Source organism: Schistocerca americana, chromosome 2 (assembly GCF_021461395.2).
Source record: "Schistocerca americana isolate TAMUIC-IGC-003095 chromosome 2, iqSchAmer2.1, whole genome shotgun sequence".
NCBI classification, from domain to species: Eukaryota; Metazoa; Arthropoda; class Insecta; order Orthoptera; family Acrididae; genus Schistocerca; species Schistocerca americana.
The window spans coordinates 308,053,587-308,079,400 of NC_060120.1; the positions used below are offsets into that span (position 1 = coordinate 308,053,587).

At 38.3% G+C, this 25,814-nt stretch overlaps 1 protein-coding gene across 1 annotated transcript in view; it reads left to right on the plus strand.

Moving 5' to 3' along the window:
• The window catches only part of LOC124596563 (kinesin-like protein unc-104), a 334,536-nt gene extending 320,758 nt beyond the window's left edge, over positions 1 to 13,778 (plus strand). Inside the window, exons 35-37 of the mRNA XM_047135747.1 lie at positions 5,116 to 5,252; positions 6,002 to 6,103; positions 8,812 to 13,778. Of these exons, the coding sequence (XP_046991703.1) occupies positions 5,116 to 5,252; positions 6,002 to 6,103; positions 8,812 to 8,890 (318 nt within the window). The 3' untranslated portion in view covers positions 8,891 to 13,778. The remainder of the gene's footprint in view (positions 1 to 5,115; positions 5,253 to 6,001; positions 6,104 to 8,811) is intronic.
• Positions 13,779 to 25,814: the final 12,036 nt, after the last annotated feature.

The window sequence follows — 25,814 nt, forward strand, 5'->3', positions numbered from 1 at the left end:
CACAATATCTTATGGAATGTGATCACAGGATCGTGATATGTGCATTAAAATGTTAATTTTAGCAAATCACTCATTGCTTTCAGTATGTATGGAACTACTTTAACTTATCAATTTAGTTTACTAAAAACTCTCCAGTCTATTTTTACTCTACGTCTACATCTGTGTGGTTACTCTGCAATTCACACTTAAGTGCCTGGCAGAGGATTCATCTAACCATTTTCATACTACTTCTCTACCATTCCACTCTCGAATGGTGCATGCGAAAAAGGAACACCTAAATCTTTCCGTTCGAGCTCTGATTTCTCTTATTTTATTATGATGATCATTTCTCCCTACATAGGTGGGTGTCAACAAAATATTTTCATGTACGGAAGAGAAAGTTTGTGATGGAAATTTTATAACTAGATCTCGCCGCAAAGAAAACCGCCTTTATTTCAGTGTCTGACACCCCAACTCGTGTATCATATCATTGACACTCTCACCCCTATTGCGCAATAACAAGAAATGAGCTGTCCTTCTTTGCACTTTTTCGATGTCCTCTGTCAATCCTACATGGTAATGATCCCACACCATGCAGCAATATTCCAGCAGAGGACGGACAAGTTTAATGTAGGCTCTCTCTTTAGTGGGATTGTCGCATCTTCTAAGTGTTCTGCCAACAAAGCGCAGTCTCCGTTTTGCCTTCCCCACAGTATGTGGTCTTTCCAATTTAAGTTGCTCGTAATTGTAATTCCTAGGTATTTAGTCAAATTGACAGCCCTTAGATTTGTGTGATTTATCGTATACCCAAAATTTATTGGATTTCTTTTAGTACCCATGTGGATGACCTCACACTTTTCTTTGTTTAGTGCCAATTGCCACTTTTTTTACCATACTGAAATTCTCTCTAGATCATTTTGTAATTGGAATTGATCATCTGATGATTTTACTAGGCAGCAAATTACAGCATCATCTGCAAACAATCTAAGGGGGCAGCTCAGATTATCACCTAGATCATTTATGTAAATCAGGAACAGCAGAGGGCCTATGACACTACCTTGTGGAATTCCATATATCATTTCTATTCTACTCGATGATTTACTGTCTATCATTATGAACTGTGACCTCTCTGAGAGGAAATCATGAATCCAGTCACACAACTGAGACGATGCTCCATATGCACGCAATTTGATTAATAGTCACTTATGAGGAACGGAAAGCCTTCTGGAAATCTAGGAATATGGAATTGATCTGAGATCCCTTGTCAACAGCACTCATTACTTCATGGGAATAAAGAGCTAGCTGCGTTGCACAAGAACAATATTTTCTGAATCCGTGTTGGTTATGCATCAATAAGTCATTCTCTTCAAGGTGATTCATAATGTTCGGATACAGTATATGCTCCAAAATCCTACTGCAAATTGAGGTCAGTGATATGGGTCAGTAATTTAATGGGTTACTCCTATTTCCTTTCTTGAATATTGGTGTGACCTGTGCTATTTTCCAGTCTTTAGGAACAGACCTTTCGTCAAGTGAGTGGTTGTATGCGATTGCTAAGAAAGGCACTATTGTGTCTGCAAACCCTGAAAGGAACATGATTGGTATACCATCTGGACCAGAAGCCCTGCCTTTCTTAAGTGATTTGAGTTGTTTTGCAACACCTAAGATATCTACTTTTATGTCACTCTTGCTAACAGCTGTTCTGGTTTCGAACAGCTGTTCTGGTTTCGAATTCTGGAATATTTACTTCGTCTTCTTTCATGAAGGAATTACAGGAAACTGTATTTAGTAACTCCGCTTTAGAGGCACCATCATCGGTAACATTTCCATCGCTATCGCACAGTGACGGTATTGTCTGTTTTTTGCTACTGGTGTACTTTAGATATGACCAGAATCTCTTTGGGTTTTCTACCATATTTTGAGACAATGTTTCATTGTGGAAACTATTAAAAGTATCTCCCATTCACATCCGCACTAAATTATGAGCTTCCAGGAAACTTAGCCAGTCTTGGGGATTTTGCTTTCTTCTAAATTTGGTATGCTTTTTTCGTTGCTTCTGCAACAGTGTTCTGACGTGTTTTGTGTACCATGGTGGATCAGTCCTGTCTCTTATTAACTTCATGCGGTATGAATCTATCTATTGCTATCGATACTGTATCTTTGAATTTGAGCCATATCTGGTCTATACTTACATAATTAGATTGGAAGGAATGGAGACTCTCTCTTAGGAAGGCAACAAGCAAATTTTTATCTGCTGTTTTAAATAGATATATTTTGTGTTTATTTTTAGTCGTTTTGGTTGATGTGGTTTTGAGCCTTACTCTTTCGTTTATTCCTTTTATTGACCACCCAATCATCTTCAAATGCCCTAAACCTAAATTTCATTAGTTATTAATATGACATTATTGTTCATTTGTACTATTTTAACTTAGGCAGTTTGGCTGTGTTCTGTTAACGTCTGTCATGAAGCTTTTTTTCTGAGCTTAAGTATTTAAAAACTCTCAGACTCCTGAAAATAGTTCTGGTGCAATGGAATATCCTTGCCTGATTCTTCTGATGTCCTGAAGAAGTATGATCAATGCTGTAGCTTTCATATGTATATTCTTCAGGAAGGATAAAGAACATGTTTCTCAAGTATAGAGAAGATGTTCTCCATCCTGATTATTTCAGGTATTAATCTGGTTCCTTTGACTCCAAATTTTTGAAATTACCGTTGTCTTTTGTAGTCAATATTTAGCAGAAGTTTTGTGTATCATTTCTGCAAAAATTTTATTACTAATTAGTATCTTTACCTTTAGGTATAAAGATTGTCTTACACATTGACTTAACAAGTAATACACTTTTGTTGATGAGGTCATTGGAGAAGGATCGGAAGCTTCTGGTGTGCTGGGCCATCAAAGTTTTAATGAGAACCATCCTGACATTCACCAGAAGTGATTTGGGGGCAACTTTGTAAACATGTGGATGGCCAAAAGGCAATTTTAACCCAGCTGATAAATCAATGACTTTATCTGACACATTTCAGGTAGAACCCAACCTCAGATTGTCTGCAAACCAGAAATACAGAGCAAGTAACAGAACGTATAACTATACAAAGACTATACGAAATATAAAACTTAAAAGTATCATCAAAATTAAACAGCTGAAATACACACTTTGAACATCTAAGTGGTCAGATATATAAAGATAATATGTAACAAACAAAGCTCTCATGGCAGACTAACTGACTAGCTACAACACAATAACCAGGAAGGCAATTTAAGTAATGTCTCATAGTGACAAAACCACATACTTTTTCGTCAGAATTTTTTAACATGCCCTAGAATAGAACAGGCATTCTTTTTTAATAAGTTCTGCAGTGATTGTAAAATTCTTACACTTTCTCTGTCAGTTATGCCATATTTGCTGGAATAACTGCTAGTCAGCAACATGAAGGTGTGACAATCTCTTCCTGACATGTGGCAAACTGGAAAAACAACATAAAATATTTCATGGAAGTTTCATTCTGTATCGGCAGTCATTTACGGGGCAGCCAGATGAAAACTGCTGTACCTACAGGGGTGAGTCTGAGACTGTGGAACAACGGTACCCTGTGCCTGCTGTGGGTGACTTGTGCTGCAGAGACATAGAGCAGTCTACTGTGGCACCCACCTATATAACTGATCAATGGTGAGATGCTGGGGAATCCCCTCCATTACTACAATTGGCTAACCAATTTGCTGACTTGGGCACTAGAGCCTGAGTAACCTTGGATGGGGACCCGTCCTGCTGGTGTGAACTGTCAAGTTTTGCCATCTGCCAATCATCCAAAAACACATTTTTCACTGCAGCAACCAACTCCTCTGATTTTGCAATTAGTGCTACCTTGTCTAACATTGCATCTAAATGTACTAACACTTTAGTCTGAACTGTCCTATCTGGCACCAGCCACACCATGACATCACAAATTAGAGCCTGTGCAGGATATGCTGCATTGTTTACACTCAACATGTCATCTACATCCGAATCCCCCTGTAAGTTGGCTATCTATATTGCATATGACTGCCTGGGATGCTTATAATGTTGACTGAACTGTAAGTGAGCAGTTATCATGTGTATTAGTTGACCACTGTAGTACATTAGTAATGTACTCAACCCTGCAAATTCTAGTTTTTCAGGGTCTGTAAGGAGCCACAATTTCTTAATCACCTAATACAAACTACTACTATTCGACCTCTTGACCACCAGTCGCTGATCTAGTGTAAGTCCATCATCTTGCCTCTGGCATCCTGGTAGATAGTACCCATGCATAACCCCTTGCAGATACTCCTGTTAGCCCTTGTTCCTTGGTGAGTCTGGTACAGTCTGGGGCATTTTTGGCCCTGTCTGCCTCTAAACAGGGGAAGGTATTTGGTATCCCCACCATACTCATGTATGTCATACGAGGAGTTGTTCCTGTATGTCATACGAGGAGTTGTTCATCGTCTAAGAGTCAATGTCATATGTGACTGCATCTTAAGTGGTGTTAGTGGCATTGGGCACTGCACTGGGAGGTGTAATTTTCCTGGTGCAACCACGCAGACTCCAAAGTTAGCCACATGCCACTTCTAGCTCGGCTTCTTGTTTCATTCACCTGCTCTCACTTGCATTTGCATTGTGAATTCTTCACACTGTCAAGCTCTCATAGTTCTGTGTTTGACCCTGACCATGCATTCAGACTCTCTGCTCACTTGCTACATTGATACCATATGTTTTTCATAGGCAACATGCATTGTGGTACTCCACTCTCATTCCTGAGCTTTTTTCCGGAAGCTATCATCTCACTACAAAACATGCAAAATATAGTCTTGATAAATATCAGCATAGTAGAAACACAGACAAGATGACTCACACTATACATTCTATGGAATAAAAATACAAATTTATAAGTTCTACATTCAGACGTATGGGGCTTAGTGCTACAGAGGTTTTTCTCTTCAACGAACCGTTTTTGCTCTTTGGGTTTACATCTAACAGACTCTTAGAAACATTCTATCTGAATTGTTCAGTAATGGTGCCAGTAAGTTGTGAATAATTTATGATTTATAGAGTTGTATCACACTGTTGCGATACAATATTTCGAGACAGGTACATGATTTAATATTTAATCTTTTGTAGGCTGTACGAAGGCCATACGTGTTTATTTTCCGAGAAGAAAAGGATCCTGTAGAACGAGCACTTATTAATTTAGCTACAGCACAAGTGGAATATTCTGAAGACCAACTGGAAATGGTTAAGGTGCCAAATGCTTTCAGGTGAGCACTCCTATTTGTGGATTAATTGAGAGTTAACTTTATGTGAATGGTTCAGTGTAACATTATTATCATTAACATTGATGAAGCCCTTAACTTAATTAAACAGCAATTTATGTACGTAGAAATTTAGAACAAATCCTTGCAGTTATGTATTTAATGGCACCTTTTTCAAGGTGAGTTTTGTTCATGAAGATGAATAAATAAGTAGTTTATGTCTGCAGTAGTAGTAGTAGTAGTAGTAGTAGTAGTAGTGTGGAAGTAAGGGAAAATGTGAAGGCTCTTCTTCACAGTGGGATTCAGAGAACACTTGGTGTTAGTGAGTTAATGAAGGGATGAATGAATATGAGAATTTCTCTTGCTGAACTGTATGTGAGACATTAATATTAATTTTGCATGTACATATTAATTTACAATAGTTATTTAACAATTCCTTATTAAATCTGTCCCTTCCTCTATTCTTTTACGATTGTCTGTGACTTTGTTGGTTATTTGTTCTATATTCATTCTCCATGATTTTACTAAATCAAACACTGCTTGAGTAAGAACAAATATTGAAAGCAGCTGGACACTAATTAATTATTAATGCAATTTCTAAGGGCTGCTTCACTTTATCTGTGTGTACCTTGACATGCTCCACATCTCTAAAAGTTTGCCTTCATGTTGATATCAACAGAGTGCAATGACTGAATGAAATGAGCATTGGTAACTTCATACCAGTGAAAATAACACACTTTCAATCTTTTTTTCAGTGTTGTAACAAAACACAGAGGATTTTTATTACAGACTTTGGGAGACAAAGAGGTGCATGACTGGCTGTATGCCATAAATCCTCTGTTAGCAGGTCAAATCAGGTAGGTCAAACTGATAGCAACTTCATGTATTGATTTGTCATTCGATATCTTTTTTTATATTATCATTTTTAATATTGTTGTTTGGCATCTTGGCCATACAGCCAACTCAGTAGTGTTTTAAAAGTTCCTGTTTATGTAGTGATTTTGCTATTTAATATTTTCACTATATTGTATACACACAGCTATGCAATATTTAAAACTCGCACACAAAAACAAGACAAGACTATTATTTCCACAATCTGCATTTTACAAGATATTGATATTACCTCAGGACTCCATGGACTGGCAGTTCCTTAATTATTTTGTATTCCATACTCATTACTCACCCCTCTTCCCTTTCATGTTGTGCCACTGAGTGAGGTGCAGAAGTCGTTAAGACACTGGACTTGCATTGGGGAAGAATGGAGATTAGATTTCCATCTAGCAATAAAGACTGGGATTTCTGTAGTTTACTCAAATCACTTCAAGTATATGTGGTTTTTTTCCATTCATTAGATTATGGCAGTGTTCCTACATTATATTCATCCAGTGAGTTAGTGTCCTGTCTCCAATAACTTCTAGTTGATGGGACATTAAATCCTAACTTTTCCTTGTTCTCATTGGTTGTAATGACAGTCAAATAAAATTAAGTCTGGTATTCAGTCTAGTACTGTATTTTGGTTGTGCTGGTATGCATCTTTGCCACTAGGATGAACCATTGTTGATCCAAAATGTGAGTTCACAAACAACTGGTGGTGACCATGTACCTTTCTCCCCACTCCCAAGGTCCAGTCAGTCATGGAATTGAAGCTTTGTGCAAATGTGTTGCACAATGTCTCTAGTATGCCTGTCGATCAAGTCACATCACATACCTAAAACAACAGTGTCTCCTGCCAAGTGTGAAGTACATGCTGTCATTCAATGTCTTCATGCTGAGGAGTGCACTGCAGTCAAAATTTTTGTGTACAGTGAAACTTTCATGAGTGTTTTTGAAGCAGAGCATACAGACATTTATGATACAGACCGTCAGAGAAGAAAGTGAGTGTCATTTGACGATAGTGTTCAATGAGTAGATCAGGGTATTCAAGAAATTCATCAGCTCACAATTTTTGTGTTGAGTGATTTATTTCTTGAAATTTTAGTGTCAACTTTCTATACCATCATGAATGAGACACTTCAGTACCATGAACCCTGTGTGAGATGGGTTCCCGAGATACTCTCTCACCAACAGAAAACACCGTGAATGGACACTGCCTTATCATTTTTCCAATGCTAACATGATGAAGGAGAAAATTTTTTGAACAAAATTGTCAAAGGGGACAAAACATGAATCCATTTCAAAAATAAAGAAACTAAAGAGCAATCCGTACAGTGAAAGCATATCAAAAAGTGTATGAGTACTGTATTCTGGGAACAAAAAGGAGTTTTGTTGGTGGAATTCATGGAATGTGACATGACCATCACTGCAGCACCATACACCCTTACTCATCAGTGCCTACATAGGGCAGTTCAGAAGAAGCAAAGAGAAATGTTGTCATCAGGAATTGTTCTTCTTCCTGAGGATGCTCAGCCACAGACTCCAGTTGCAACAAAGACTCTCCCGCAGCATTTTCGATGGGAAGTATTTGATCACTCACCACACAGCCTGGAGTTGGCTCCCTCTGATTTTCATCTCTTTGCTCTCATGAAATACTGACAAGGAGAACAGTATTTTGCCACAGATAACGAGCTGCAAACACTACAACACATGTGTATGTTGGAGCAGCTACTATGTAAAGATGTAGCTGGAAGGCATAGTTAAATATTTCAAATAAACTTTTATCATTTTTCACTGTGGTTTCCATTTTGTGATCAAGTGAACCTCGAAAGTGGGGCGGGGGAGGGGGAATTTTGCCCTCGTACACTAAAAGTCTCATTTTCAAAACTTGTCAAAGTGCTGAAGTAGACTTGTTCAACGGTTTCTTACTTAACTGTTGTCTATTTCTTTAACATCACTTGATGGTGTGAGGTGCTCTGAAGTGCACTAGTAAAAAGTGGTAGAAAGTTCTGCTTGAAACAATCAGAGGAATGTTTCACACTTTCTTTGCAATATAGTACACGCGTGTCTGCTAAGTTTGTGTGTGCCTACAACATAAACTGTCAAAGAACTGCGCAAGGGAACAATGAGCTTTGAGGGGTGATAATTCAAAGATGATAGCTTAAACTTGAAGTAAGTAACATGGTGCAAATGGAAACAAAATAAATGTTGAAAATGTTTGTTTATATCAGTTCAAAATGATGTGACAGATGAGAGGCGATTTCACGTTGTTCATGAATGACATCTCGTGTTGTGTCAGCTTTTTAAAAGTAAGAGGTCACTTGAAAATTAAGTGCATTTGAGTTTCATACCTAATTATATAATTCTTAAAGCAAAATATAGCCAATAAAAATAGACAATAAATCTGTTTTAAAACAAGCGATTGCGTATTTCATTTCCAGTGATATTATGTCAATTTTTGTAAAAAAAATTTGCTTGTTGCCTAGTCTGAAAGTCCCATCAGATTGCTAAACTGTGCGTCATCGCCAGTTTTGTGTTTCAGGGTGGGGTGCAATCTTTGCATCTTGTGTTTTCTGGTGATACCATCACAGCATTCATTCACCTTCAGTATTAGCAGCTGTAGTCTTTCTTGCTGTTCATTCATATATTTAGTAATGTGCAGTAATCTTACATAACTTTATTTCTTTTGTAGGTCAAAACTGGCACGAAGACGGCCAATTGTGCCACCCGTTATTCCCACAATACAGCCAGCAGTACAGGTGACAAAATGAAGAGACTACATTGGCATTTCATGAGCTGAAAGTCAGTTTATGCACACTTCCTTTTGCAAAGCAGTTGCTTGCTTTGTTCTCTGACAGTTTCCTGTCTGATGAATTCCCTAGATGAATCACTGGATACAATTCTGTTAGATTACACTACCCAGAATTTCATTAATGATCTGAGTTTTTTCATGAAGATAATTCTTTTATGTGAGGACATTTCAAAATCCTCTAAGTGGTTATGGACAGTATAGATCATCTTTTTTTACATAAACTAGCTGGTCCAGTAATAACACTGGCAAGCAAGTAAATATTATATTCTGTTTTGTCCTTACTGTTAAATTTCAGTTTGTAAAACAGGCTTAGACACACTTTTCAATATCAGAAGATGTATTTTTGCTACTATAGTGCAGTTAGTGACCATTTAATTTTCTAGCAGTTTGTGAAGTGTGGCTCTGAGGAATGACCAGGAAGTGTATTTAGATAAGCTGTCATGATTGTGAAAGAAACCCTCTTTGTTTCCTATCACAGAGCATACAGATCCATGAATGTATCAAATAGTAGTGTGACTGGTTGGCCAAACTGGTGTTAAGATAATCATATGTAATTATAATTTCCATAATTGGTCTCGATGTTAATAAAATAAAAATTGAACTGTTTTCTTTTGTGCCCTGTGTACAAATAGACTGCATATATTAAACATTTAAAGACTGCCAAATTCATGTACATTACATTTTCTTGCATGAAACACATTATAAAAATTATGAGTGTTGTATAGTGGTATGTAATTAAGATTATTTTTAATGGAAAAGCACGGCATTCTCTTCCTTTCCTTATAGGTCTTTTCTTGGATGTTGATGAGGTTGCTATTAGTAACTACTTGTAAACTTCTGTTTCACATCCAAGAGTGACCGTATGACATTTATTATACATATGTACAAATTATATAAAGAAAAAATCACACACTCTTTATACTTCATTTTAATGCTTGTGCTTTGTATCAGATTTGTCTTGGTGAGCAAATGTACGCAGTGTTTCCATATAGACCCATAGGTGTCTTGTAAAAAACTAAAAAATATATGTTATTTATCCAACCAAATGGCTAACCTTACTTCCATTGAGCTACAGTGTTAATAAAAGCTTTATTTCCAAGTATTGTTACTTTTGGTACAGAACATTAGTTTTAGATTTTTTTTCACTATGTGTGTGTGTGTGTGTGTGTGTGTGTGAGAGAGAGAGAGAGAGAGAGAGGGAGAGGGAGAGAGAGAGAGAGACCCATTTAACATTCAGAATAATTGTGAAACACAAGTGCAGTTTGGGGTTGTGAATTGACTGAAGTATTACATTGTTACTAAAATGGAACAGAATTGTAAATATGTAAAACCATTTTTAAGTTCTTTTAATCTCTCTATATTGTTCAATGTATAATCTGTATGTGAGAAGATATGGCTGTACAAGATAGGTTAGAGACTTTTCTCCATATTATGTGATTCTTCAATATTTATGTTGTTTGAAAATAGTTACCATTATTTATTGTTGAGGGAGGCTGTTCTTAAGAGTTTTCTGGGTTCACTGTTATGGTTTGAGAAAAACAGTGAACTGCGAAGAAAAACTTAAGAAATGATAGTAGTATGTTAGTGTTGTAAAATTCACAAGTGTATATGAGTCTTTGTATATAATAGTTATATAAACATACTGCTCACTTCAGTGTACATTCAGAAAAGTTGTTGCTAGTAATGAAGGAATCTTAAAACCAGAAAAAGTGAGATGAATTCATGGCACTTCTACAGAACATCTTTTTGTGTAGGTTTGTCTTACATGTATGTGTCATCAACAATGATTGCTTCAGACTCGTATTTGAACATGAAGTTAACTCCAAGACTAGGCATTCACTTTTTCTGTGGTAGTTGAAGCTCTGTTTAACTTTTGTGTGTTGTGAAAATACAGATAAATGGAATCTCAATTTGCATGAAATGAGAAACTTGTTATTATTAAATGTGACACAGTATTACAAAATAACTTTTCCACATCCAACATGTGCCATAGACACAGTCTTGTTACCAAATTTGGCTGAGAAAATTTTTCAGCATGTAGATGAGGCCAAAGTATTTGTTTGTTTATTTTCACAATACTGACCTGCAGAACATGCAGAGTATATCTATTAGTGTTAAATGTTTGCAGTAAAAGTCCCACATATGCACCATTCTTATCAGCATCACAAAACTGAGACCTCATTTTAGAAACATTGCTCAGTGGAAGTAGGGTCAGTTGGTTTCAACATATTTCATAAACCTACCATGACTTAGTCTTTCACATCACAACTACATTCCATAAAGGAAATGACTCTTATAATTGTACAGTGACCTCAAAAATATGTGAATACAAAATGAGAAGCAACACTCAGATTTTCAGCATGTATGTGTATAAAACTGAAAAAAGATCATCCAATCCAGTGAATAAATAAACATTGAAGAAAAATGAAGGATTTATTAACATACCTTACACATGTCTTAGATTATTGCCTTTGGCATTGTTGATCTGTAAATAAAGTATTTTACCTTAGAAGTATCCTGGACAGTGATACTGGTATTTGAAAGGGCAGTTCATTACGTTTCATTCCTTAAAGAATTAACTTTCACACCTTTTGGAAAACAGTATAATAAACATAAAAGTCTGTTTCAATTCATCAGTCATTTTCACATGTAAAATAACATTTTTATTTCTGTTGATGATTTTCATCGTTAACATGTGTTAACTGTTAGATGCTTTACGCACCACAATATTTATTTCAGATGTTTTAATTGCTATATTTTTTATACTTCATAAATATTTTATAAATGATTCTCATAATCATTTAAGGGAAAGTAAAGGCTGTACATATTTGGATCAATAGATAAATATACAGAGCTGCTAATTTTTTAATGCAGTATAATATATAATGTGAAAATTCCCATAACAGATGTGTTAATTTGGGTTCTCCATGCCACAGCAATGGTATATTTATTGAGATGTTCAGTACTGGATAGGCATTATCAGTATTATTTTTGTTCGCCAAAATAAAATAAAATTAAAAATTATTAGAAAATTGATGGTCACCCTTTGCTTTTCTTCATACCCCAGTGGTATCAAGTGTTAAAAATGTCTTTTACAAGTGTAACAGTATGGAAACATAAACTTGGGTTCTGTAATTAAAATTATGAATGATGCCCACATAAAGAAGAAACAGCATCCCCTGAAAACTGATAAATGCTTCTAGGACAGTTAATAACCAGTAATTTAATTGTTATTGGTTTGACATTTCTGAAAGCTATTGGGATATTTCATTTGGTGTTAAACACCACAAAAATATATAATTGAACAGTTTATCCATATCTAAATAAATATATGGATCTTGATATTACTGTCCAAAAATAAATACAGCTGTTCTTTCTTAATTTCTAATATGACTAGGCAATCTATGCTGTATAAATTTTGTTTGAGTGGTATGTTTTAGAAACAGTTTTAGAATTAGCAGATTTTGTGAAATTTGTAAAAGTGTGATATTTTTTCTATAAAGAAACAAAGGATGATTGTTGTAGTCTCACAATTTTGTGTGGAAAAGCTCTAAAATATTATGAGAAAGTACATGTGCATATTGTGATATTATCATTGTTATAACAAGAGAAAATTTTGATAGGAGCGTTGTCAGCATGATACAATAAAATACATTTTAATCATTTTGTGGAGATACATTAAAAACATTGCTGGTGTGGAGAAGCAACAATGGTTATGCTGTGTTCTGAAATTGATTTATTGTTAATAATTTCCCATGAGAGTAGTCACAATCAAAATTACTGGAATATGTGTTTGGACAAAAATGAAAATGTGGATCAATTTAGTCTGTGTTCCATTTTTTAACTTTGTGGTATAGTGGTAGTATCAGGCTCTACTGAATGTTGAGAACTCACAGAGGAGCTGAAATTATTACAAAACAACTCAATAAGCTCTACAGTTACTTTAGTAATATTTGCAAAAATTTCCCTTCGATATAATTGTGCCTTAGAATTTCCAATCAAGTATCCGGTCATATCAGTCTCTCTCTCCTTTTACACTCTCCTCTATCCTCAGTCACTTCATTGTCAGAGTTAATTTTTGTAACTTTGCTGAATTATGAGGTTTTTCAAAACATTCCATTTTCAGTCTTTGTTAGGTCAAATTCATTATCTTAGATGTGAATTGTTAGTTTGTTTTGTTTACAGTCTCTTACTTTCTCATATAAAACAGAAAATATAAAGAACTGTTACATTTAGAGTTATGTGCCACATGTTGCACTTCATAAATGTACTGAAATATAATATGTACAATATGTTCCAGAAAGGCCCCAGGAAAGTATACTTTTCTCAGTTTCCTTAAAAATTATATCACTTGAAGACACTGTACTACTACAATAAAAAGCAGTAACATCATGGTACGCAATGGTAATAGTGATGCAGCTGTCGAGTGAGGTAACATGCTGTTCCTTCACTAAAGAAGATAAATGATAAATATCATATTTCTGATTATGGGTCACCTTACCTTAGTGTAGACTTACTATGTCTACATTTGAAAGAATGAACTCTTACAGGTCTCAGAAGACAGTTCTTTACTGACCTATGATCAGGTTTTCTTGCAGTTTTGCATAATTAAATCAAATACTTACATTCAAAAGGAAGATTTTACATGAAAAGACATGCTTTCAGTTATTGTCTATAAAATCTTTCATGTGCCATCCTAATGTTTCTTATTCATCCTCTTTTTGTGTATCATGTGTAATTTATTTGTAAAATACTTTTCTATTTTTAATTTATTCTCTTGACATTAAGGCAGCTGTTGCTCTGAAAAGCAATGTATGTGGGATAAATAAAAAATGACATAAAAAGGTTATGCCTGTTTCTCTTCACCACTTATCTTTTCCTCTTTGTTTATCCATTATTTCATATTAGCAATGTAGCTGAATAAATGTGTACAGCAAATTGAGGATATTGATAGTGTCTTTCGTCCACTGTGAAATTCAAACTTATCATTGATTACAGCATAGAAACTTGTTGATTCCATTTCAGTCAAGAAGTTAATTTCATGTGTTATTTCACTCCCATTTTCTTATTTCTTCTCAGTGCTTTTGATCAAATTTTTATATTTTTGTCATCAAGATAACTGATATACATTGGATTTATTTCCCATGTTTCTAATCAAAGTACGTATGCTGATAATAAAACTGTATAACCATTGTGTCTGTCTTTTTGAACATGCTAATCTCCAAAACTGCTACACAAATTTTCACTGCATTTTCACAGGTGACTTGAGCATAGCTTGGGGCAACACACGAGCTTTATTTCACGAATATCAGACCACAAAAAGAAAGACACTGTAATTTAAAGTCTTATAAATATAAAAGTGAATTTGCCTGTTCATGACTAAACTGCTGAAACGATATTGATGAAATCTAGCATGATGCATAGAAGTGCACACCTGCTTACTTTCATCTGCATGCACTGCTTGGTAGCAATGCAATAGGCATGCCTTGTTATTGTGTGTCGGGTTAGTTGGAGGGGAGTGCATCTATATGTCATGCTACACTTACGTTAACAGGTGAACATGTGAAAGCAACTGAGCATGGATAATAGATTACTTACTTACCATCACTCATCATAACAAAATTACTGATATGCCAGTGTAGCTGTGAGTAATGTATAGTATAGCATAAAGTTCTGTTTATCTTGTACAGCAGTTGGTAGTCTTGCTGCTTGCAGCTGTTGCAATGCATTTGATTGTAGTACGGAAACAGTTTGCTTCTGGATGGATCATCTGGAAGGTTCTCAGTGCAAATTAGAGTGTGGCTTCTATACATGAATTTGTAGTTTACTGCTCAAATTTGACAAAAATAATTCTTGACAACCAGGAGATGTTACTGTAATTATCTTTGAAGACAACCCAAACAACCTTTAGTTACACAATCACTGCACAATGTTTCAGAACAAAACTATCACCAGTATCCCTTCTTGAGTGTAATCGGCTTCTAATCCACACTTATTATTCACCATCATATGGAGTACCAAGGACCTATTATTATGACATTTTACAAGGGGGGATACAATAAAGACAGAAACAAAAGTTTATAGTTTGTTTATGTGCTCTGACTAATTTTATTTGAAATTCAAAGATAATAGCTGTATGAATCCAGGTTTAGGAGAGTGTTAAGAGCAAAAGTTAATATTTAACTGAAGTACCAGTCATCAGTGCTGGGTTAAATAAAGGAATGTAGTTGTCATTACTGTACCTGTCAAGTGGTCAGCATAGCCTCCATTTGTTGATCCATTCCACAGATATAATCACAAAAACTTTCATTAGTAGTAGTATAATAGCCTTTGTGTTTTAAAAACTCCACAACTGTACATATTCATTTGACAAGATCCTGTTACACTGTTGAGCTGCTGGTTATCTACTATGGTTGATAAATACTTGCAAAAAGGAATAGTCATGGTAAAGACATATACACTTGCAAGTAGTTAAACTGATAAGAACTTACGTGTTACATTAGAGTACCACAGTGAACGGAATAGTTCAGCATGTCACTGAGATGTAGTCTGACCATACCCTAGCCATCAGCATGACTCGAGCAAAGGATGGGCAAGACAGCACACAGTAACGCATTTTATTGCAGCTATACTGTAGTCCCAACATGTGGAACACTCCATCTCCAATATCTTTCAGGTACAAGGCTTTTAAGTTGCCATTACATCAAGTGCATATCATTAGTGCCTTGATTTTGAGAAAATAGCCACAGCAGGATTCATCTATCATGGGCAAAAATGTGTTCACACTGACTGCAACAGTGGGGAGATGGGCCTCAATGCTGCAGAAACCTCACCAATTCAGTGTTAAACAATAGCAAATGAGCAGCCATGCAATCCAGGATTACCTCCTAGCTATGGCATACAAAAGCAAATGATCAAAATGTCAGAGACTGCCAGTGTTAGTGCTGGACACACAATGAATTTTTAAGGTCACCATGACGGATAAGTTGCAAAAGATGTTGGTACACATGAACCATATACAGTGTGCTGTTCAGGTGAATGGTGGAGGTATTCTCCTCTGGGGGAAGTAATCCTGGAATGAAATGTGACTCCTGATATGTCTTCCATCATCTCTCAATGGTAAACAATACAGAAACCTAAGTTTCATCACAAGCATCTGTTTGTTCATCTACAGTTCCTGCTGGGTACCAGTCCACCCAGAAAGACAATTCACCAACCTATCATTATTGTGTTATGTCAGAATGCTTTCATAATACAGGCATGTGGGTGCTTGTGTGATCATCTGACCTCAGTCCTGTTGCTTGTATCTGGGACACCACTAAGTGCACCTTGAACCAAGTTGCTACTAATCTTCTTGAGCTGAGGGCTGGTTGAGAAGGTGTGGGTTAGTATGGTTCCCCAATGCTCTGTGATTCACAGAATCAGGGCAAAACTGAGGTGCTACTACTGGGTATGTATGCCTAATTCAAATACCTATAGGTACAGGCCAAAGTTAAAGCTCTCGGCCTTCCAATGAAAGACCATATTTTCAGGCAAACAATACACAATTTTTCTGAATAATACATTTTTATGCCAATTTGATTTGTGAAATGTTTCTACAGTATGTTATGTAGATAGCATTCCTGAAGTGTGATTATGGAAAGTCAGCCAGGAACATCTCTATGGGTTATTGTTGTTGTTGGGGTCTTCAGTCCTGAGACTGGTTTGATGCAGCTCTCCATGCTACTCTGTCCTGTGCAAGCTTCTTCATCTCCCAGTACTTACTGCAATGTACATTCTTCTGAATCTGCTTAGTGTGTTCATCTCTTGGTCTCTCTCTACGATTTTTACCCTCCACGCTGCCCTCCAATGCTAAATTTTTGATCCCCTGATGCCTCAGAACATGTTCTACCAAACGGTCCCTTCTTCTTGTCAAGTTGTGTCACAAACTCCTCTTCTCCCCAATTCTATTCAATACCTCCTCATTAGTTATGTGATCTACCCATCTAATCTTCAGCATTCTTCTGTAGCACCACATTTCGAAAGCTTCTATTCTCTTCTTGTCCAAACTATTTATCGTCCATGTTTCACTTCCACACATCTCTATGGGTACTACAATCTATTCAATAGCTTTTCAACTACAAGTAATATCCTCAGACATGAGATATACAGTTCACTGTACATCAAATCTCACATACAAAGTGAGTGCTGGAAGACATAACACCAATTTTATTTTGTGAATCGTTCAAGAATGAGGTGTTCAGCAAATAATAGTAAGCAGAGGGACACATACTTCTGTCATATGTTCAATGTTTTGAATTCTTATACCTACTGAGATAGTGAAACAAGTACGCTTTTTTTAATAGGATGATTAATTATTTAAAGGTATTTAAAAGCACTGGAAAAAACGAGTACTTTGACATAATATTTGTTAATGTTGGTGTTGAAAATGTTCACAGAAATATCTGAGTGAAATGCTAAAGCTGTAAAACAAGATGGTCAAAATAGGCTGTTTTGTGGCATAAAGTGTGACTCTTGTGCTGCACTTCATCATTAAATGCAGCAAGAATATAGGCATATGCAAGGCTGATTTGAGAACATTTTTCCACACAAGCAAAATATAATTTGGCACTTGCCTGGCCACTCTACCCTCATGCCTCTTGCCCCTCCTTCAGACATTAGTTATGTTTCCGTGGGAATTTGGTAAAAACCTTCAAAAATAAATCTAAATCTACTGATTGTGGAAATTAAAAAAAAAAAAATTATATGTTGGGCCCATTACATAGACATTCATCTGTGATAAAACAAATTTATAAATCTTCTTCCAATGCTAACTATTCAAAGAAAAAAAATCATTTGTGTTTAAGGTAATTCCTCAAATCTAAAAGCTTCTAGTGAGAGCAGAAAGGACTGTCATAGTCCTAATGTACACTGAGGTGACAAAAGTAATGAGAAACCCCCGAATTTTGTGTCGGACCTCCTTTTGCCGGTGTAGTGCAGCAACTCAATGTGGCATGGACACAACATTTCTTTGGAAGTCTGCTGCCGAAATATTGAGCCATGCTGCCTCTATAGCCATCCATAATTGTAAAAATGTTGCCAGTGCAGGATTTTAGGCCAAATCTTTCACTACTACTGTCAAGAATATTGTTCAAACCAGTCATGAACAACTGTGGCCGTAGCCTGGTGACATGGCACATTGTTGTCCATAAAAATTCCTTTGTTTTTTTGGAAATATGAACTCCGCAAATGGCTGCAAATGGTTTCCAAGTAGCTGAACATAACAATTTACGTTCAATGATCAGTTCCACTGGACCAGAGCACTCAGTCCATTTCACATAAACACAGCCGGCCGAAGTGGCCGTGCGGTTAAAGGCGCTGCAGTCTGGAACCGCAAGACCGCTACGGTCGCAGGTTCGAATCCTGCCTCGGGCATGGATGTTTGTGATGTCCTTAGGTTAGTTAGGTTTAACTAGTTCTAAGTTCTAGGGGACTAATGACCTCAGCAGTTGAGTCCCATAGTGCTCAGAGCCATTTGAGCCACATAAACACAGTCAACACTATTGCAGAGCCACCACCAGCTTGCACAGTGCCTTGTTGACAACCTGCCGCCGTTGGATAAGCAACTGCCAGCAGCAAGTCGTATACTCTTAGCTCACTTATTTGTTACTTAGTTTAATTCTTAATTTCTTTGCATGTTTTTGGTACTTGCATTGTTTAATTCATAAATTTCGGCCGTATTATAGTATTTGAGAGTTGTAGCATCGCGCTTTAGTACCTGAGTAGTGTAAATTCGTATAGTCGTATGTCTTCTGTTTTTGTTTTGAACGGCCAGTGTCGGTTGGTCACAGCCAGTGTGCTCCCTGTCGCAGTTGGATAAGAAGCTGCCAGTAGCAAGTCGTATACTCTTAGCTCACTCATTTGTTACATAGTGTAATTCTTAATTTCTTTGCGTGTTTTTGGCACTTGCATTGTTTAATTCATAAATTTCGGGCGTATTATAGTATTTGAGAGTTGTAGCATCGCGTTTTAGTACCTGAATAGTGTAAAATCACGTAGTCTCCTTCCGCCGCCGAGCAGTGTGTCAGCAGTGCGCAAGTAGCAGCATTACTGCATTTACTAGGCAATCTTGTATTTTAATAACCATTTAACTTTTGTGTCGAATTGTTTGTGCTCTCTGTAGATTAGTTCAGACATTCTTTGCACAACAGTTTTTAGCATGAATAGGGACTGCAACTGCTGTGTTCGGATGCAGGCTGAGTTGACATCCCTTCGCTCCCAGCTTCAGGCAGTGTTGGCTTTGATCACACAGCTTGAGGCTGTTGCCAATGGGCATCACTGTGGGGGTCCGGACGGGGGTTTGTTGGGGACGGCCAGCTCGACCCACGCATCCCCTGATTGGACTATGACTGTGGCTGCCTGGGATACTGCCCACATTGAGGCTGACCCCTCACTTGTGGTAGAGTGGGAGGTCATCTCGAGGTGTGGCAGGGCGCGAAAGACATTCCGGAGGGCTGAACGGAAGGCCTCTCCAGTTTGTCTGACAAACCGGTTTGAGGCTCTGTCTCAGGTTGATACTGATCTTCAACCGGACATGGCTGCTTGTCCTGTTCCAGAGGTTGCCCCTCAGTCTGCAAGATCCGGGCGGTCACAGAGGGTGGGCTTACTGGTAGTTGGGAGCTCCCACGTCAGGTGCATAATGGGGCCCTTTAGGGATATGGCAGCAAGAGAGGGGAAGAAAACCAATGTGCACTCCGTGTGCGTACTGGGGGGAGTCATTCCAGATGTGGAAAGGGTCCTTCCAGATGCCATGAAGGGTACAGGGTGCACCCATCTGAAGGTGGTCGCTCATGTCGACACCAATGATGTGTGTCGCTATGAATTGGAGGAAATCCTCTCTGGCTTCCGGCGGCTATCTGATTTGGTGAAGACTGCCAGTCTCACTAGCGGAATGAAAGCAGAGCTCACCATCTGCAGCATCGTCGACAGGACTGACTGCGGACCTTTGGCACAGAGCTGAGTGGAGGGTCTGAATCAGAGGCTGAGACGGTTCTGCGACCGTGTGGGCTGCAGATTCCTCGACTTGCGCCATAGGGTGGTGGGGTTTCGGGTTCCGCTGGATAGGTCAGGAGTCCACTACACGCAGCAAGCGGCTACACGGGTAGCAGGGGTTGTGTGGCGTGGACTGGGCGGTTTTTAGGTTAGATGGCCTCGGGCAAGTACAGAAAGGGCAACAGCCTCAAAGGGTGCGGGGCAAAGTCAGGACATGCGGGGACCAAGCAGCAATCGGTATTGTAATTGTAAACTGTCGAAGCTGCATTGGTAAAGTACCTGAACTTCAAGCGCTGATAGAAAGCACCGAAGCTGAAATTGTTATAGGTACAGAAAGATGGCTGAAGCCAGAGATAAATTCTGCCGAAATTTTTACAAAGGCACAGACGGTGTTTAGAAAGGATAGATTGCATGCAACTGGTGGTGGCATGTATGTCGCTGTTAGTAGTAGTTTATCCTGTAGTGAAGTAGAAGTGGATAGTTCCTGTGAATTATTATGGGTGGAGGTTACACTCAACAACCAAGCTAGGTTAATAATTGGCTCCTTTTACCGACCTCCCGACTCAGCAGCATTAGTGGCAGAACAACTGAGAGAAAATTTGGAATACATTTCACATAAATTTTCTCAGCATTTTATAGTCTTAGGTGGAGATTTCAATTTACCAGATATAGACTGGGACATTCAGATGTTTAGGACGGGTGGTAGGGACAGAGCATCGAGTGACATTATACTGAGTGCACTATCCGAAAATTACCTCGAGCAATTAAACAGAGAACCGACTTGTGGAGATAGCATCTTGGACCTACTGATAACAAACAGACCCAAACTTTTCGACTCTGTAAGTGCAGAACAGGGAAACAGTGATCATAAGGCCGTTAAAGCATCCCTGAATCTACATCTACATCTACATTGATACTCCGCAAGCCACCCAACGGTGTGTGGCGGAGGGCACTTTACGTGCCACTGTCATTACCTCCCTTTCCTGTTCCAGTCCCTCCCTTTCCTGTTCCAGTAAATAGGAATATAAAAAACGGAGGAAGGTGTATCTGTTTAGCAAGAGTAATAGAAGGCAGATTTCACACTACCTAACAGATCAAAATGAAAATTTCTGTTCCGACACTGACAATGTTGAGTGTTTATGGAAAAAGTTCAAGGCAATCGTAAAATGCGTTTTAGACAGGTACGTGCCGAGTAAAACTGTGAGGGACGGGAAAAACCCACCGTGGTTCAACAACAAAGTTAGGAAACTACTGCGAAAGCAAAGAGAGCTTCACTCCAAGTTTAAACGCAGCCAAAACCTCTCAGACCAACAGAAGCTAAACGATGTCAAAGTTAGCGTAAGGAGGGCTATGCGTGAAGCGTTCAGTGAATTCGAAAGTAAAATTCTATGTACCGACTTGACAGAAAATTCTAGGAAGTTCTGGTCTTACGTTAAATCAGTAAGTGGCTCGAAACAGCATATTCAGACACTCCGGGATGATGATGGCATTGAAACAGAGGATGAGACGCGTAAAGCTGAAATACTAAACACCTTTTTCCAAAGCTGTTTCACAGAGGAAGACCGCACTGCAGTTCCTTCTCTAAATCCTCGCACAAACGAAAAAAATGGCTGACATCGAAATAAGCGTCCAAGGAATAGAAAAGCAACTGGAATCACTCAACAGAGGAAAGTCCACTGGACCTGACGGGATACCAACTCGATTCCACACAGAGTACGCGAAAGAACTTGCCCCCTTCTAACAGCCATGTACCGCAAGTCTCTAGAGGAACGGAAGGTTCCAAATGATTGGAAAAGAGCACAGGTAGTCCCAGTCTTCAAGAAGGGCCGTCGAGCAGACGTGCAAAACTATAGACCTATATCTCTGACGTCGATCTGTTGTAGAATTTTAGAACATGTTTTTTGCTCGCGTATCATGTCGTTTTTGGAAACCCAGAATCTACTCTGTAGGAGTCAACATGGATTCCGGAAACAGCGATCGTGTGAGACCCAACTCGCTCTATTTGTTCATGAGACCGAGAAAATATTAGATACAGGCTCCCAGGTAGATGCTATTTTCCTTGACTTCCGGAAGGCGTTCGATACAGTTCCGCACTGTCGCCTGATAAACAAAGTAAGAGCCTACGGAATATCAGACCAGCTGTGTGGCTGGATTGAAGAGTTTTTAGCAAGCAGAGCACAGCATGTTGTTATCAATGGAGAGATGTCTACAGACGTTAAAAGTAACCTCTGGCGTGCCACAGGGGAGTGTTATGGGACCATTGCTTTTCACAATATTTATAAATGACCTAGTAGATAGTGTCAGAAGTTCCATGTGGCTTTTTGCGGATGATGCTGTAGTATACAGAGAAGTTGCAGCATTAGAAAATTGTAGCGAAATGCAGGAAGATCTGCAGCAGATAGGCACTTGGTGCAGGGAGTGGCAACTGACCCTTAACATAGACAAATGTAATTTATTGTGAATACATAGATAGAAGGATCCTTTACTGTATGATTATATGATAGCGGAACAAACACTTGTAGCAGTTACTTCTGTAAAGTATCTGGGAGTATGCGTACGGAACGATTTGAAGTGGAATGATCATATAAAATTAATTGTTGGTAAGGCGGGTACCAGGTTGAGATTCATTGGGAGAGTCCTTAGAAAATGTAGTCCATCAACAAAGGAGGTGGCTTACAAAACACTCGTTCGACCTATATTTAAGTATTGCTCATCAGTGTGGGATCCGTACCAGATCGGGTTGACGGAGGAGATAGAGAAGATCCAAAGAAGAGCGGCGCCTTACGTTATTTGGTAACCGTGATAGCGTTACGGAGATGTTTAGCAAACTCAAGTGGCAGACTCTGCAAGAAAGGCGCTCTGCATCGCGGTGTAGATTGCTCGCCAGGTTTCGAGAGGGTGCGTTTCTGGATGAGGTATCGAATATATTGCTTCCCCCTACTTATACCTCCCGAGGAGATTACGAATGTAAAATTAGAGAGATTCGAGCGCGCACGGAGGTTTTCCGACAGTCGTTCTTCCCGCGAACCATACGCGACTGGAAAAGAAAAGGAAGGTAATGACAGTGGCACGTAAAGTGCCCTCCGCCACACACCATTGGGTGGCTTGCGGAGTATAAATGTAGATGTAGATGTAGATCCATGGCTTTGTAGGGCCTGTGCCACATTTGAACCCTATCGTCGAATCTTGCCAATCATATAACCAGGCCACAGTTTTCCAGTTGTCTAAGGTCCAAAAGTATGGTCACAATCCCAGGAGAAGTGCTGCAATTGATATGCTGTTAGCAAATGCTGCCGTGTCAGTCATCTGCTGCCATAGGCCATTAATCACATATTTTGCCACACTGTCCTAATTTATATGTTCGTCATATGTCCCAAAGTGATTTCTGTGGCTATTTCATGCAATGCTGCTCATTTGTTGCACTGACAACTCTATGCCAACACTGCTGCCCTCAGTCATTAAGTGTTGGCCATTGGCAACTGCATTGACCATGGTGAGAGCTAATGCATGAAATTTGGTATTCCGGACACACTATTGACACTGTGGATTTCAGAGTATTGAATTCCCCAACAATCTCCAAAATGGAATGTCCTCTGCATCTAGCTCCAACTACTATTTCTCGATCAAACCCTGTTAATTCCTGTTTTATGGCCATAATAATGTCGGGCATGTTTTCACTTGAATCACCTGAGTACAAATAACAGCTCTGCCCTTTTATGCCTCGTGTACATGATATTACCACCGTCTGTTTATGTGCATTCAACAATCCCATGACTTTTGTCACCTCAGTGTACTGTAGCTTCAATAAAAATGTGCTATCTGTTAACTGAAGTGGAGAGAATAAAAATATAAAAATTGTTATATTTTTAGTTTAATAAAGAGTCATTTGAATTCGCTATTTTATAGGTAATTTTATTTTCCATCAGAAAAAGTGGGACAGAAATTCAAAAAAATATCATCTAACTTTATATTGACATGTCATATATTATACACTGTTTAACTGTGTATGTTGTATGTACTTGTTGCAACAACAATAACAATAATTTTAAATATCAAAGATAATCAAACTCATCAGGATTGATATATGGAGGGAACAAAACCTCCCCTTGCTAAAAGGACTGGGAAACAGACTGTATTGGAGGTTTGGATGAGTGTCTGCTGTGCTAGCAAGCAAGTGTGCTGAAGTATTTTTTTGCTTGTGAACGGGATATTAGTAAAGCAGTTGTTATGTTTCAAAAAAATGGCTCTGAGCACTATGGGACTTAACTTCTAAGGTCATGAGTCCCCTAGAACTTAGAACTACTTAAACCTAACTAACCTAAGGACATCACACACATCCATGCCCGAGACAGGATTCGAACCTGCGACCGTAGCGGTCGCACAGTTCCAGACTGTAGCGCCTAGAACCGCTCGGCCACCCTGTCCGGCTGTTATGTTTCAAATGGTGCATTTGATCATTATTAGTTCTGATCCACTAATACCAGATAACTACAGTGGTGACTCCTTTGCCCACAATAGCAAACTTACATCACCAGCAAGACATGCAGTTTTTCAGTCAGAATAACAACTTCAACAGCGAACTGCACACCATCACTATTACATCAGCACAGGACAAAGCAAATTGGGGGAGCCAGTGACTATAAACTACTTGGACAATAGAGATAATGGCTGGCCATACTACAAACAAAGCAACCAGCAGCAACCCTCATTTTACATAATACAAGGAACACTTGGTCTGTACCATAAGCAGAAATGGAAGGACTTAAAAGAAAGCTTTTTTTTCTCAAAGTATGCATATATTGACTTTCAGGTTTGCTAGCCTGCCACACTAAATGTTTTAGTGTGACAGTCGAGGGGGCGATGTAGCGGGACTTTGAATTTCGCCGCGCTACACTCGTTCCCTCAGATAAAAAATATCCCGTCGCAGCGGTATGAGCGCTCGACGGCAGAGAAACTACTAAAATTGTAACTCTTTTTTTGTTTTCTATTCGTTTCTTAATTGTCTCTTGATAGCCGAAGCTTAAGGCAGACGTGATCTGATGAAGACGTTAAAAAAACTTATTAGCTAGTCTTGATCTGATTTTAATGTGTAGACATATTGTGGAAGTTGTTAAGAAATTCGGAGGATGGAAGTAGCAAAGTAAATTAAATTGCATACAGTATCAAGATGATTTTAATTGGTATAAATTAGTGATTCCTGGACGATTGCAAGATTTCGGAGCACACTTTTCACGCCGAAATGAAGGAGATTTTTGAAGACCTGGACGCCGCACGAAAGAAGACATGTTTACCTGGTAAAGGATGAACGCTTATCTACGTCATTTCCCCCTGTCAGTTACATTTTGTTATTCTCTGTTCTTTTTCAATGCTTTTTGTAGTGGAAATTGGTTTAACTTTTGCTCAAAAACGCCACAAGGACCACCCCAACAATAGCTTTTCTGTAATACGAAGTCCGATTTGCTTTTCATTCTTTCCCTTTTTTTTCACGGTCATTTACCATTTTAAAACCCCTTTTTTATTCACGATTTCTTCCACATTTTCAACCTCTTTTCTTCTCTCTTATTTTTCTTCTCTTTTTTATTAACCACTACAAAGACATGCAGTTTTTCAGTCAGAATAACAACTTCAACAGCGAACTGCACACCATCACTATTACATCAGCACAGGACAAAGCAAATTGGGGGAGGCAGTGACTATAAACTACTTGGACAATAGAGATAATGGCTGACCATACCACAAACAAAGCAACCAGCAGCAGTCCTCATATAATGTGGGCACAAACATGTCCACTGGTGCCATAGGTAATCAAACCTTCAACAAAATCTCACATTTTTTGGAGGACACAAACACAC